A 13,797-nucleotide genomic window follows, 5' to 3' on the forward strand; every position below is an offset into this window, starting at 1 on the left:
TTCGGCCTTGGAGGAAGATGAAGGACTGAGAGCCTTGATTAATCAGCTTTATTTTCAAAACTGAAAGTCAAGCTTCTGTTTTAATTTTTTCTAAACGAGCAGGTTTATCCTCGTTCCGGTTTGTCCCCTGAGAAACAAAAATCAGGACGACGGAGTTTGGCTGCATTTAGGTCACCTTCATTCTTCGTTTCCTCGGCTCTTTGGTGAATTAAAGTCTTAGTGGCTCTGAATCCATATCAGCTCATTTAACTAACCCAACACCTCAGTGCAGATGTTTTTAACACTCGGCAGGAACGATAAATCATGTTCCATAAAAAGAGCACCAAACGCAGGTCTAATCACCAAATTGAAACGTGAAATGACACAGTGGCGTTAAGAGGAAGCTCGCTGCCGTTTTTTATAACCCAACAGAGACGCCGGGCAGGACATAAAGAAGAAGAGGAGGCAAGGGCAAATGTTTTAAATGCAGGAGCACTCTGGCTAATTAAAGGGATAGTGCACACAAAAATGAAAATTCACTCATTATCTACTCACCGCTATGCCGATGGAGGGGTGGGCGAAGTGTTCGAGTCCACACAACACTTCTGGAGTTTCAGGGGGGGGAAACAAACTTGCAGCCAAATCCAATACAATTAAAGTAACTGGTCTTCAAACATATTTAGAAAACCCAAAAACGAACATAAAATGCCTCCATGCTGCTCCTGTGGTGTCATGCAACTGTCCGCAAAGCCCTGACATTCAAATTCAATGTGGTCACGTGACTCCTGGGCGAGAGCATAGAGCTTGTGTGTGGTGTTCAAGCGTGAACGTGGCTCTGGAGGGGGAAACAGGACATTTAGGCTAAATTCATGTAAATGACGCGGCACAGAGGCGGGTTATGATTTACTCTGTCGTTTCTTTCTTACGTTGGAAAACTGACTTCACCTGTGTTGGGTTTGAACTCTGTCCACCCCTGAGACTCCAGAGAACACCCCCCCCCCCCCCCCACCCACGCGCATCATAGTGCTGAGTGAGGATAATGAGTGAATTTTCATTTTTGGGGTGAACTGCCCCTTTAAACGTTGAACCCGCTGCCCTCGACAAACATGTCTCCCGCCGCGGAGGCTGCACGGGAGAGCGGCCAATGGGAGCGCGCGTTGGATCGAGGTGGAGGCGCGGCGGCCAATCAGATCGCGGCGCCTTGGAGCGGCGCTGAGGCAGCTCCGCCAGAACCCGGAAGCGACGGGAACTATCCGCTGAGAGGAGCAGAAACCTCCGCTGTTTTCAGGGATGTAGAGAAAAGAGCCCGAGCTGCTCTTTAAAAACAAACAGGTAAACTACAGCTCCTCTTACTCCTCCACCTCCTCCATCTTTCACTGTGTGTGTGAGTGTGTGTGTGTGTGTGTGGGGGGGAGAGGGGTGGGGTGGGGGAGAGCAGCGGAAGGATGAGAGGGATTATGGCGCCGTTACTGTGGCAACATTAGATGGAGGATACACACTCCTCCTCCCGTCTGATGTGACAGCGATGATGGAAGCTGAGCAATTAATGATCCAGTTTAATAAGCGGCCTCAGACGCTGCCAGTCTCCTGGTGAAGCCTCAACGTGTGTGTGATGCTTCTGAGAGAGAACCACAGGAGACGGCTGCTTCACTGATCCAGATGTGCCACTAAATATATAGATATATAGATATTAATATACATATTTATATATGAACACGTGCAACAGAAACAAAGACGAGGAGTTTACGTCTCCTGACGCTGACTAGGAAACTGTTGAGTTCACAAAACAAACTCAGACGCAAGAGGCTTTTGCACGGAGACGATTTGTATTCCATCTTTACAATTTACGTAAAATATTTGTGTTTTATATGTAGTACTGAAGGGTATTGATGTCTTACTTTAATTACTCATAGTGTTTATTTAAATATTGTAAGGTGTTTTTTTATTATTTTCTTAGCCTCAATAAAAATGTTTTGTCATAAAAGGGGTTTGATACCGACATCTTAGGAATCACTGACAATTTTCTTTAAAAAAATCTCCCTCTCTCTCTCTTTCTCTCTCTCTGTGTATATATTTTTGTTTTTCAGGAATGTTTTACTCTCTGTTTATTCTCAAATATCGGAATTGGCCACCAAAACATTGGTTGAGCTCTGGCAAATAGTAAAAAGTAATTGCGAGATGAGTCGTCTCTTGCTGCTTTAATTGTAACACCGGCTGTGAGCCAGGCCTCTTGGACGAACAGTCTCTATTATGGTTTGGTTTAGTTGCAGGTAGTTTCTCTGTATAATCTCAGAGAGACTTCGCTGCGTGGATCTGTGTGAATGTGTGAATGTCAGGCGTTGACGTTGTGTTTTAACGTGGTTGTTTTGTGTTTGCCAGCAGGACCCATGACCCTGACACGAGGATCCTTCACCTACTCAAATGGCGAGGAGTACCACGGCGAATGGAAAGAAGGCAAGTCTGACCTCCTCCATCATCCACTCTCCTTCACTGGCTTCATTTGCATGCACTGCAGAACTGCTTTTATAATATAGCCAAGTAAATACCACCCTTGTGTTTGATTTATGTGATAATGCCCTCAGCAGAAGAATAATCACAGTATAATATTGTCCGTGGAGTAGTAGGCCTTCGTTTGGATGAACAGACTTCAATGGGGACAGTTGTACACAGCTCAGTTGCATTTCTTGATCCGAGGTCACACTGTGCCGAAAGGAGGCAACTATTCTTGTCACATCGGGGTCAAAAGTCAAGGTGGCTACTGCTGAACAGCACGGATTACACTCCTCTATGGTGGGTGACATTTTTGAACAAGTGGAAAGTGGATTTTACAGAACATATATATATATGTTAACTCTGGAAAAACAAGTTAGCCTATAGGATTATCGTGGAATCTTTACATGGTTAACCTCTGGATCTCTTTCTGTGTTTGCATGTCTCTGATTCTCTTTAAAATATATCTTATGTTAATCGATGCTTAATGTTTTTTCCACCAAGATCCATCAATTACTCTCTGAGAAAAGTAAAAACGTAACAAAAAAAATCTCGCAATGTTAAAGGGATAAAATAATTCCAGATCAAGACATTTTAGATTTCTTGGTCAATGTCCCTCCCTTCCAACAAGTATCTTGGAAAACCACCCGTATTTTTTTGGGTGATCCTGCTGACGGACAAACAAACACACAAACAGACACGAGTGAAAACATAATCTGCACAACTGAGGAGTCAAAAGAGTCTTATCTCTGTTTTATTGGAATAAAGCAACGATAAAAGAAATGAAACTTGACTCAAGACCAAATTGGAATATTAGTAATATACAAATTATGAGAAGATAAAGTTGCTCATTGCAGCTTTGAGGAATAAAAGATGTGTTTTTATGTCAGATGTAAAATAAATGTGAGTCACAACTGGGAAAATAGTTGTAGCTTTTCAGTCGCACACAAACAGATTGTGTCTAACGGACAAAATAAGGTGTCGAACTGAAGTCAGGAACTACAGGCATTTCTACACACGCACACATGCACACACACACACACACACACACACAGACCATCTGGTGCCAGTGAGCCCGCTGAGACAGGATATCACCTAAACCAGTATCTGCAGGTTGACATACACACTTGGACAACCTTTGGGGCAAGGTTAAACAAAGAACAAAAGTTTGGCACCAGAGTGGGTGTGAAACATATGGTCTCTGCACGGTTTGCAAAAAAACTGTTAAACTGGTTTGTCTGTGATTGTGCACCGATACCCACAGGTTCTCATGCACAGCAGGTTTGTTTTAGACGTTTCTCAGCGACGCCTCGAGGAAAAAGATTCCTACTATAGAGCTGAAGCTGCACTGTGTTGGCTGTCAGGGTTTCTTGGCATTGTTTGGATTTTAGTCACATTTGTTTCTTTTAATTATCTTTGAAATCCATGAAATCACATAAAGTACTTATCAATTAAATTAAATTTGTATAGCACCTAATGACAACATACATTATCTGAAGACGCTTCACGTATTTAACTTTATTTTCTACGCAAACATTCTAAAACTTTTGTCAGACAGAATTCTTTAGATCACATCACAATTCATGTTATTTCTTGTGATTTCGAAAATTGCTCAGTTTTTAATGACGAAAATCTGGAAGTTCTCTCTGTTTACATGGTTCCGTTTCCACTCATTTAATTTTTGTACCTGCTGTTAATAAGTTGAAGTGTTTCTCCTCACCTCTCCCTAAGAGACACTTAAGTTTTTGGCATTTCCAAATTACGTGTGATGACACTTTCTCTTGGTATTAACACTGTTAGTTAGAAATAACACTGCTGACTTTGTTCTGTGAAGTAGTGTGTGTGTGTGTGTGTGTGTTGGGAGGTGTTGTCATGAACACAGATCGACACGTGTCATGCGTCGTATCTCTGCGTCCATGCATGCAAAGTAACTGTTTGCACACAAACATGTAGGTGCATGTCGGACAGAGGTCTACAGTGTCACATTAATTATTCAGCGGTGCTCCGGCTGAACACAGACCTGGGGGCTATCAGGTTACAGGAAGAAGGTTGGGTACATCCACAACAGACAGGGCACAGCCAGAAGCCATTTACGACTGTACTTCCCCCGTGTGGTCATTTAACATCTACGCATTACCGCTATTGATTGACATAAAAGCCGGACAAATTGTGCTAAACCGAAATTAGCTGGAGACCGTGACCCAACATGAGATTGGAGAGAGGAGTTACAAAGGAGCTGAGCGGCGGATTAGAGTCGGTCTGCAGGGATCAGATCCAAGGAGAGGAAAGTGTTGTGCGTGGCTGCAGCAGTCCACTGATCGTCTGTCCCTCCAGTCAACAGTAAACTGTTGGTCTGCAAAACTGATGCCACTTTATTCCGTTGCACTCAATAGAACCATTGATTGTATCAAGCAGGTCTCGTGATGCTCGCTTGGAGGAAACTCCACTTGGTGTTTGTGGCCAGGCGACGTCTCCGACAAGCGGCAGATTGTCACATTTCAGTGGCTAGTCCGTGAGATTCACGCCTCGGGCTCCCGCTCGTTTGTCAGAGGTCCTGCAGGCGGAGGAGCTGGATGTAAGCCCCAGTTGGCCCTCTTCTTATATATATATATAAAAATATATGTGTGCATATAAACACTTACACACTCAAGCACATATGGATGCAGGATGTGTGAGAGGAGGAAAGACTTTGAAAATGGAATGCACAGCTCCAGATTTAGTTTCGGCCAAATCTCTTCTCCAAATCTCCTGTGAAAACCCTGCTGAGATTAGGCAGAGAGCAGCACTTTAAGCAGCCCTGACAGATGGACTGCCTAATTTACTTTGCCATTAGCTGGAAGCAGGGGACAACACTCCCTGGCCTCACCCCCACCGCCTCCCCTCCTGTAAATCCCAATCCGCTGTTCGGGTTTCCCTCCCTCCTCCTCCTCCCACCCTCCAGATCTTCTCCTCTCCGTCAGTTCCATGCCACTTGGCGAGCTCTCTGTAAATCCTATTCCTCGCTTACAGCTGCTCGGAGGAACCCGGGACCTCTTCAGCCCGTGTCCAACTGTGCCTCATATCCAGTTATTCTCCTAATTCCCTGCTGGGCCTGCTAATAGAGGTTGGCAAGGAGCAACACTCGCTCGTTTCCTTCCCCGTCTCCTCCGCCTGCCACGTCTCGATACGAGATATTAGAAATTAGGAGGGAAATTGGTTCTCACCTCCGCAGGAACATTTTGAGTCGAGAAATTAGTGTGTTTTTACCGTCTGTCTGTTAGAGCAACATTTAGGAATCTCCAGGACTGCTAATTCAAAGAATTTTTCAATTTAACGTTTTTGCCCAAAATTCAATTTATGTTCCCCAGAAAAACTCTAGTCGAGGGTTAAACCAAGTTCATATTATACATTTTTCACAAGTTTATAACTCACGCTTACAGACAATCTCAGAAACTTTTGTCCCTCATTAAAGTTTTCGGAGCAGTTTTTTCTCATCCGTCAAAGTCGTTCACAGAAATTAGTTTTCTGGTAGGGAATCAAACTGACGACCTGAAATGGACTCGGAAGTGATCAGGATAATTTGGCAGCTCCTTGATCAGAAGATGAAATTCTCCATGTTCCTGATGGCTGTTTTCTTTTTTCAGAAACTGGGACGACGACACCACGCTGCACATTTTACTACACTACACACTCCACATTTTATCTCCGACTGCGAATTTTCAAAACGAGCAGAAGAACAAAAAGCATCAAATTCATTTTTTAAGGTTTCTGTGGTTTCTGAAGACCTTGTACAGATTTGTAAACCCTATGAGGCAAATTGTGATTCGAGAATAAGGGCGATGAAAATAACATTCAATTGAGTGATCGTGTCTAACTGTGTTCTGCAGGTCTGCGTCACGGCCTGGGTCAGCTGACCTTCAGCGACGGGACGTGCTACACCGGACAGTTTGAGAACGGCCTTTTCAACGGCTGCGGGATGCTGGTCTTCACTGACGGCTCCAGGTCTGTATCTCACTTCCACCCTTGACCTTTTCAAATTTAAATAACTTTTGATGTTACCTTCAACAATAAAATGAAAACACCTGGATCCGTGTTATGTGTGTTTTGAGTTGTGTAAGTGGTAGATAAATCTTCCCCTGCCTCTTTTTAAGTATCGTGAAAACAGAACCTCGTCTATCGGCCTCCGAACAAAAGGTGGAAAAGAAAGAACCGCAGATCTGAGCTCAAAGATAAATCTACAGGTTGTGTTGGTTAAAAAAATTCTTTCTTACTTCAGAATTGTTCGAGCACTCCTGTGGCCTGAACAGGTTCAACGTCAGCTTGTCAGAAGTAGTTCCCTCTCTTGCCGTGACATTAGCTGCGGATCATTCCAGAGCAGATGGAAACGTCTGCTTTTCAACTGCTCGTCTTTGTCTCTTGAAGGTTCAAGTACAATGCAGCTGAGGATGAGGAACCAAAGTGGAGCCTGTTCGAGGCCATTAGTTGCATTATCACTCGGGGAAAAAAAGAAAAACACAGATGATTCATTCTTCGAGGGCCATGGAAACACAAAAACCTGTTTTTAAGATGTTAAATGAATGATGGCAGGAGAATATGCTTGAACAGCTTCACACTGTCTGTCGGTTTGAAAGCTTCTATGAAAGGTTTCAGTTTGCTCCTGCAGTCAGATTGATATTGAACCATTTTGGGCACTAAATCCCCCTTTTATCAGAGGATTAAAAACCAATCCAGGGACAATAACTCTAAATGAACTCTATTCAAATCAATTTGTGGTTCTCAGTTATTACATTTTTTATATTTATCTTCTGCTGACGTCTGAATAATAATAATAAGTACTATCACATTATGTTCACGCTGCGTGTGTTTTAAAAGAGAGGCGGAGACTCTGCACTTTGATAAATGTTTTATGTTTTCTCAGCTGTGGGTTAAACTGAAATGGAAAGCTTTTGATAATGCAGTGTATAAAATCAGTTTCCTGTACGGTATCATTAATTTGTCTTTTCAGTAACATTAATATTATTTGTATTGTTAATATTTCACAACGCTTAAAAAATCATAAGAATTCTTTTCTCTGGATTCATGCCAACATTTGCTTTTTGAAGGTATATTTATGTTTTTGAAGGTATATTTATGTTTTTGAAGGTATATTTATGATTTTGAAGGTATATTTATGATTTTGAAGGTATATTTATGTTTTTGAAGGTATATTTATGTTTTTGAAGGTACAGCAGCACATAGAAATCCTGGTTTTTATTTGGATCTGCACCAAACTGCACACACTCATTAGTCCCTAATTGGCCTCATCAGGATCCATGAATAATTAATAGAGAAATTGGTTAAAATGTCAAAACAGAACCAAGGAACCAATCTATCACACAGTCTATCACACACAAAAAACAAAACTGGAGAGACGGGGTGGGGGCAGACGGTTTGCAGGGGGATAGCGAGCAGACCATGAAGGGGGGTGGAGGAGGTCAGGCAATGGTGGAACAGGTATGAAGGGATTTATAGGTTAGAAGGATTTTGTTAAGGATGCAGGTCTTGACCAGAGGCCAGTGAAGTTGGATTATGAGGTGATGTACTGTGTTGCACTCCACGTCATAGTCTGAGTGTCAGATATATTATTCTGACTGTGTCCTGTCTCAGTTTCTCTGGTTTGCAGATTGGAATAACTGGAATTAAAAAAGGAGTTTTTAATTCCAATGATTTGCAAAAAGACAAACCTGGAAACTCTCCTCTGCAGAGCTGCGTGATGCGTTTGTCAAAGTTTCGAGTGATGGAGGATTTAATGCGAATGTGTTAAAGGAACAAATACGTTGATTCCATTTGTGACTTTCATGCCTGAAATACCAAACACTCAAGGTCAGCGTTGCCTCAATGTCGCAGCCAATCCTTAGTTGTTATTGTTCATGTAACTATAAAAGTATTCCTGTAGATGAACGACGCTCCTCCGGCTCTGTTTGGAAGCTCTATTGTGGTTTGTGAGTTCTTTCTCCCAATGAATGTGTTTGTTTGTGATTTTTTTTCTTTTAAGGTATGAAGGAGACTTTGTCCAGGGGAAGTTCCAAGGCGTCGGTGTCTTCACTCGCTTCGACGGGATGAGGTTTGAGGGCGAGTTTAAAAGCGGCTGTGTGGACGGCCACGGTAAGATATCACCGCTCCACTGATTTTCAACAGGAAGGTGCACAAAGTCACCTTTGAATGCAAGAAACCTGAACCGAGAAGTGCATAACGCCAAAGATGGCAAAATGACAAAACGCCTGCATAAAACCAGCAAATTAGCAAATGCATCGAGCCACAGGTCAGAATTCTTAGAGAATAACAGAAACAGAAACGTTTGGTCAGTCAAGGCACTTTTTTTCATTTCTATGTCTATAAAAAATGTCTCTTCTCACTTTATAACGTCAGTCAACATTGTCCTCAGGAGTTTTTGTCTCTAGTTTCAAGTCTTCTTCAAACAGCTGATGTTCATTCAGTCAGTTCTGATCATTTAGAGTCAAACAGACCAGAAAGCATCGTGTGTATTGGGGGGTGGATATCCCAGTGTGATTGACAGCTGGTACCGTCCAATGGGTGCATGCGACAGGTGTAGGTGGGCGTGTAGTGTCCACAAGCTCTCAGTCACAGAGATTCTGACAATGAAAGTAAAACTTCAAAACTTTGAACGACTTCAGAAAACAACATTTCAGTATCTCAGTTTGGTGACGTGTGATTTCACTGACTTGCTAAACTTCAGAGATTTTCTTTCAGTTTTTTCTACTTTGTAGAATTGTTTTTTAAATTTGCAAAACTTTGAACCAGTTCAATTTACATAAAGGTTTTGGGAAAAAATAAACACCAGTCTTTAATAGTCTCAGTGACACTGGGTCCTCCGTGCTCTTTGTTCTGATACCAGGCAACTTAAATACTTTTTAATTATATCAAGCAGTGAAACGTGTTAATTGTCTGGTCTGAAGCCTCCCGTGTCTCAGCTCGGAGTCTCTGGAGGTAATCAACACGTTTGATCGCTGCTGGGTGGTGAGGATGGAACAATGTGTCACAGAGACAACCGGCTAATTTTTGTACTTTTAAAAATAGAGATGGAACGTGAAGATTGTGTCAGTTTCCTCTGATCTGACAGCCTGGAGTCAGAGCGGCTCCAGGCTGTGTTTTTTAAAGGAAGGGCTTCATTCTTAAAAGTTTGTTTTAGTGCAGTTCTTAGTTAAACATTAACCTGATTTCAGGTTCAGTTAACCTTAAGTCATTATATGACTGAAGCCAGAACTCAAACAGGAGGTGAAGGTGATGAAGCCTCAGCTTCAACAACATGTAGCAAATAGTGAATTCATATTTTAAATTGTTGTCCTGGTTTGTGAAAAACTAATTTGGTCCAAAGTTAAAGAGTTGATACAGAAACAAGTGTTTGTAGTTCGGTGGTAAGTTCTTTTCTTTTGAGTAAAAAAAACACTGAGACGAGTGAAGCCAGCCCAGAGAAGAGCGTGGACGTTAAACCAGACCCGCCCTGAAATGTCAAGATGCTGAAAGTTGAAAGTTCACGTCCAGTAATGTTTGAGGAAATGCACGAGAGTTGTTTTCGGTTCAAGGTCAAATAAATGTTATTGTGCACAAGAGACTTTTGTTTTATGACGGGTTGCTACGATTTTAAATCCAACTTGTTTTTTTTTGTCCATCCTCTGAAACGCGACTAACATTTTTTACGTATTATTTATGCAACTCAAAAACTAAGGCAACTAAACTGAAGTAACAAAACAAAGTCATCATATCAGTTTGTCAGATCCTTGTAAGATAGATAAAAATGTACCTGGAGCCAACAGCCTGTTAGCTTTCCTGTTAACACATTCTGATCGTTCTGTCCTGTGCAGGAGTCCTGACGTTTGTGGACGGAGGCCCCGGCGGTGGAGGCAGCAGCCACGAGGGCCTGTTTGAGACCAACCAGCTGATCAGGAGAGAGAACAGCCAGGGAGCCGTGCAGAGGGCGCAGGCAGCAGCCGCCAAGGCCCGAGCTCTGGCCATGTGACCCGGACTACATGACCCACAGTGCCCCAGGACCAGATTCACCCTCCTCCCACCATCCACCCATTGGTTTGAGCAGCTGATTACGTTATTCATCGAAAAGATTCATTTCCTTTTCTTCAGCTTCTTTGACTGCGATGTCTGACTAAGATGTCAGTCGGTTCTTTCTCTTCATATATATTCACTTTGTGTTGTTTCTCATACCTGTCAGCTGCAGGATTCTCTCGAAGTCAACGTCTCCGGTGTCATCAGTCTGTTTTTCTGCCACAGATTCAGGATCAGTTGAGCCAAACACAGATTTGCTGTTCAGTAAACAAACTGGTGCTAAATCTGATTCAGGGTCAGCTAACCTGACAAAACACAACTCTGGATTCTAAAGTGCATACGGAGGTTTTCTAGTAAACGTTGATTTGGTGATTTTCATGTCAAAGAACGTGTGGGTTTAAACTGGGCTAATTTTACTTAGAAAGTTTAAAGCTGCTCTCCTGGCGTTGATCAAAATCAATATAATGTATAATGTTTCCTTCGATATTACTTATTTAGAACATTTTCCATGAACAGAAATTCTAAAGACCTTCTGATCACCAGTTTGCTACGTTAGCTTACGTTAGCTAAACCTTAGCTCACCTAATTAGCTTTTAAATGAGCTTCTCGTCTCATCTGTCCACTTCGGTTCTGAACCGCTCAGCCGTGGGGCTGTGTTCACTTATAGAAATAAAATCTCACTTAGACTTTGCTCATCATATCTGAATCATTTCACTTCCTGATTGAATCCATTACCATTTCTAATTAGATTCAACTTTCATCATTTGCAAGCAATTAAAGTCACAGATAACTCAAACCGTCTCTCTCATCGCAGCCGGATTAATGTTTACGACCTGAGACAGAGACGAGCAGCAGAATGTTTATGATCTGTTGATTAAAAGTATCTGTCGTGTCGAAATAACTTCAGTTACTCATAATACAGTTGGACCTTTTCTAAAATAGTGATTTTACCGCGCAGGACACAGGACTGAGTTTGTGTTGTTGTGTCTGTCTCTGCAGGAATCTTATCTATAGTGTAATCAGATTATATTTATTAGAACAATATCAAACTGTCAATATTCACATTTTGACTCGAGCAGTTGTCGGCCATTACATTGCAGCAGGTTCTTCACAGTCTTATACTTTTCTTGCTCGATAGCGATTTACAAAGTTTTTTTCATATACACCCGACTACACAGGAAAACAAGGCGTACATAAAACATGTTATATAAAAACTCTTTAATAATATATATATATATATTTAATAATGATAATTTTAATGATAATTTCCTCTTGAATAAAAATAAAGTAGTTTCACAGAATGAATTGCGTCACCTTCAGTTAATAAACTCCGATCAAATGATTTATAGTTTATCGCGTACATAAGGCGACTAATTTCCAACAATTATCGGATGATCAAAAAATATCCTTGAGCAGCTCTATCAATAAAAATCAACTGACCTCAGAGCGCAGACTGAAATAACTGAGTATTTCCTGTATTGCGTTTTCTTTTGACCATAAAATACATTTGAAAATCACGAGGAAGTGATGGAACTGTGCATTGAAGCTTTAACATATTTAGCCCAGTTTGAACTTGGACATTGAGACGTGTTTCAACCTTTAAATCACCAGGTCAGTTTCCTGCCTTCCTGTTAAAATCTGTTCTGACATCCGACCTCTTGCTGGTGCTCTACTCTCAGAATCTAAAATGTTTACGATAAGTTGGTGAGATGTCAGAGGGGTGAGGATCTTGGCTGGAGTTTTTTTACTCTTCGATTTTTTTCACTCAGTGCCGTTATAGCTCAGTCTGATCACACATCAGCGGGAACATCCTCCTCAGTGCCGACCAAGCAGTGCCGACAGGCTGCGGCTGATCCAGAATCAGTGGCTCTAGAACCAGAGAGGATGCTGGGAGGTGGTGGAGAGCGGGGGATGAACAGCAGAGGGGAATGGAAGTGCCTGCAGTAGTCTGCAGTAATGAGTGCAATTTCTGTGCTGGAGGTGCAATTTGATAATAACGTGCAATTTTCTGCCTGAAAGCAAGATTCCCTTTCCTGCAGGTCTTAAGGGGATGAGGAGGCTGCTGCTGCTTTGTCTGCAGAAGAGGCTTTGTGGGTCAAAGAGAGGCTCATGTGATGAAACAGAGCCCGGGTGTCCAATGACTGTCGGAGCTCTAAAGGGTTTCATTCCACAAATACACGCAAATAAACAAAACCCAGATAAAAACATTCAAGTCTTATTTGGATTTCCTTGTTTCACCAGGAGCTCACGATGTGCTTTAGCTTAAAGGACGAATTCACCAGAACCAGACTTTATCCAGGAGGATTTGTTTTGCGTGTTTTTTGAACTGAAACTCTTCTTCTCGTCCGCTTCAGCAGTTTTTTTCTACTTTTCACGTCCATGTTAATCGATCAGTGTTTAACGTTTGTGTATGAATCACCCCAAAAAAAAAAAAAAAAAAAAGAACCTCAGCAGAAGGAGGAAATTCGGGCTGTAAGCGTCTCTGTTGTGAACTTTAACAAAGCTTCTGATAAGCTCTAACTAACACATATTACACGCGTGTGTGCCTGCTGGGAATCAGCGTCTGTCTGTGTGTAATGAGACCGGTGTGTCGACGTGCCGTCTGTGTGTGTGTGTGTGTGTGTGTGTGTGTGTTGTGGGCGGGTGGTGGGAGGGCATTAAGTGGGAAACGGAGTTAATTGTCAGTTATATGATTTTCTCAGAGTACGATTAATTTGGGACGTGGTTCGGGGCGCTGACGTCTCCCCCACTGAACACTTTGACAATGACATCTAAAACAGCCGGAGTGATGGAGGCTCCTCACACCTTTTAATTGGCTCTGAGATCTGAATAGCATCACTGTTAAATGGACTGTTGCCTTTAGCTGCGGTGGGTTTTTTTTTTTTTCCACATGGCTGATGTGCACTTCAATGACCCGTCATTCTTGGACACTGTGTTATTTCCCCAAAAAACCTCGAGACCACAGCATGTTTTTTAATTCTTCTGTTTTTTAAATTTGTGAATGATTCTATGTTTCTTCACAGTCTGAGAAAAAAAAAAAAAAAAAAAGGAAAAGAAACGCTAAACCCTTTAAAACGCACCTTAGAATCTCGACTTGAAAAGTTGCCATTTGATATTAACGTGTGAAGGTTTTCACTGATTTCATGTTTCACTGTGAAGAGTCCGTGAAGGGCGATGTCGAAGTCCACCTTAAAACTGAATTCACGAAGTCGTTTGAAGTGTTCGACAAACAGAATGATTTTAAATGCGGTAAATAATCCTCCCAGATTTTTCCAAAATGTCAAACCACTT

At 42.0% G+C, this 13,797-nt stretch overlaps 1 protein-coding gene across 2 annotated transcripts; it reads left to right on the forward strand.

Moving 5' to 3' along the window:
• The first annotated feature begins 1,179 nt into the window (after nucleotides 1–1,179).
• Nucleotides 1,180–12,953, forward strand: LOC109643459 (MORN repeat-containing protein 4-like). Of its 2 annotated transcripts, none has more exons than XM_069530604.1 (5): nucleotides 1,180–1,311; nucleotides 2,359–2,433; nucleotides 6,336–6,450; nucleotides 8,483–8,592; nucleotides 10,311–12,953. In XM_069530604.1, the coding sequence occupies exons 2-5, from the start codon at nucleotides 2,367–2,369 to the stop codon at nucleotides 10,463–10,465; spliced, it is 447 nt and encodes a 148-aa protein (XP_069386705.1). In that variant the 5' UTR covers nucleotides 1,180–1,311; nucleotides 2,359–2,366; the 3' UTR covers nucleotides 10,466–12,953. The 2 variants fall into 2 exon arrangements, with proteins under 2 accessions (XP_069386705.1, XP_069386706.1); XM_069530605.1 differs by having other exon boundaries at nucleotides 1,185–1,311; nucleotides 2,362–2,433.
• Nucleotides 12,954–13,797: the final 844 nt, after the last annotated feature.

Source organism: Paralichthys olivaceus, chromosome 8 (assembly GCF_024713975.1).
Source record: "Paralichthys olivaceus isolate ysfri-2021 chromosome 8, ASM2471397v2, whole genome shotgun sequence".
Taxonomy (NCBI): Eukaryota; Metazoa; Chordata; class Actinopteri; order Pleuronectiformes; family Paralichthyidae; genus Paralichthys; species Paralichthys olivaceus.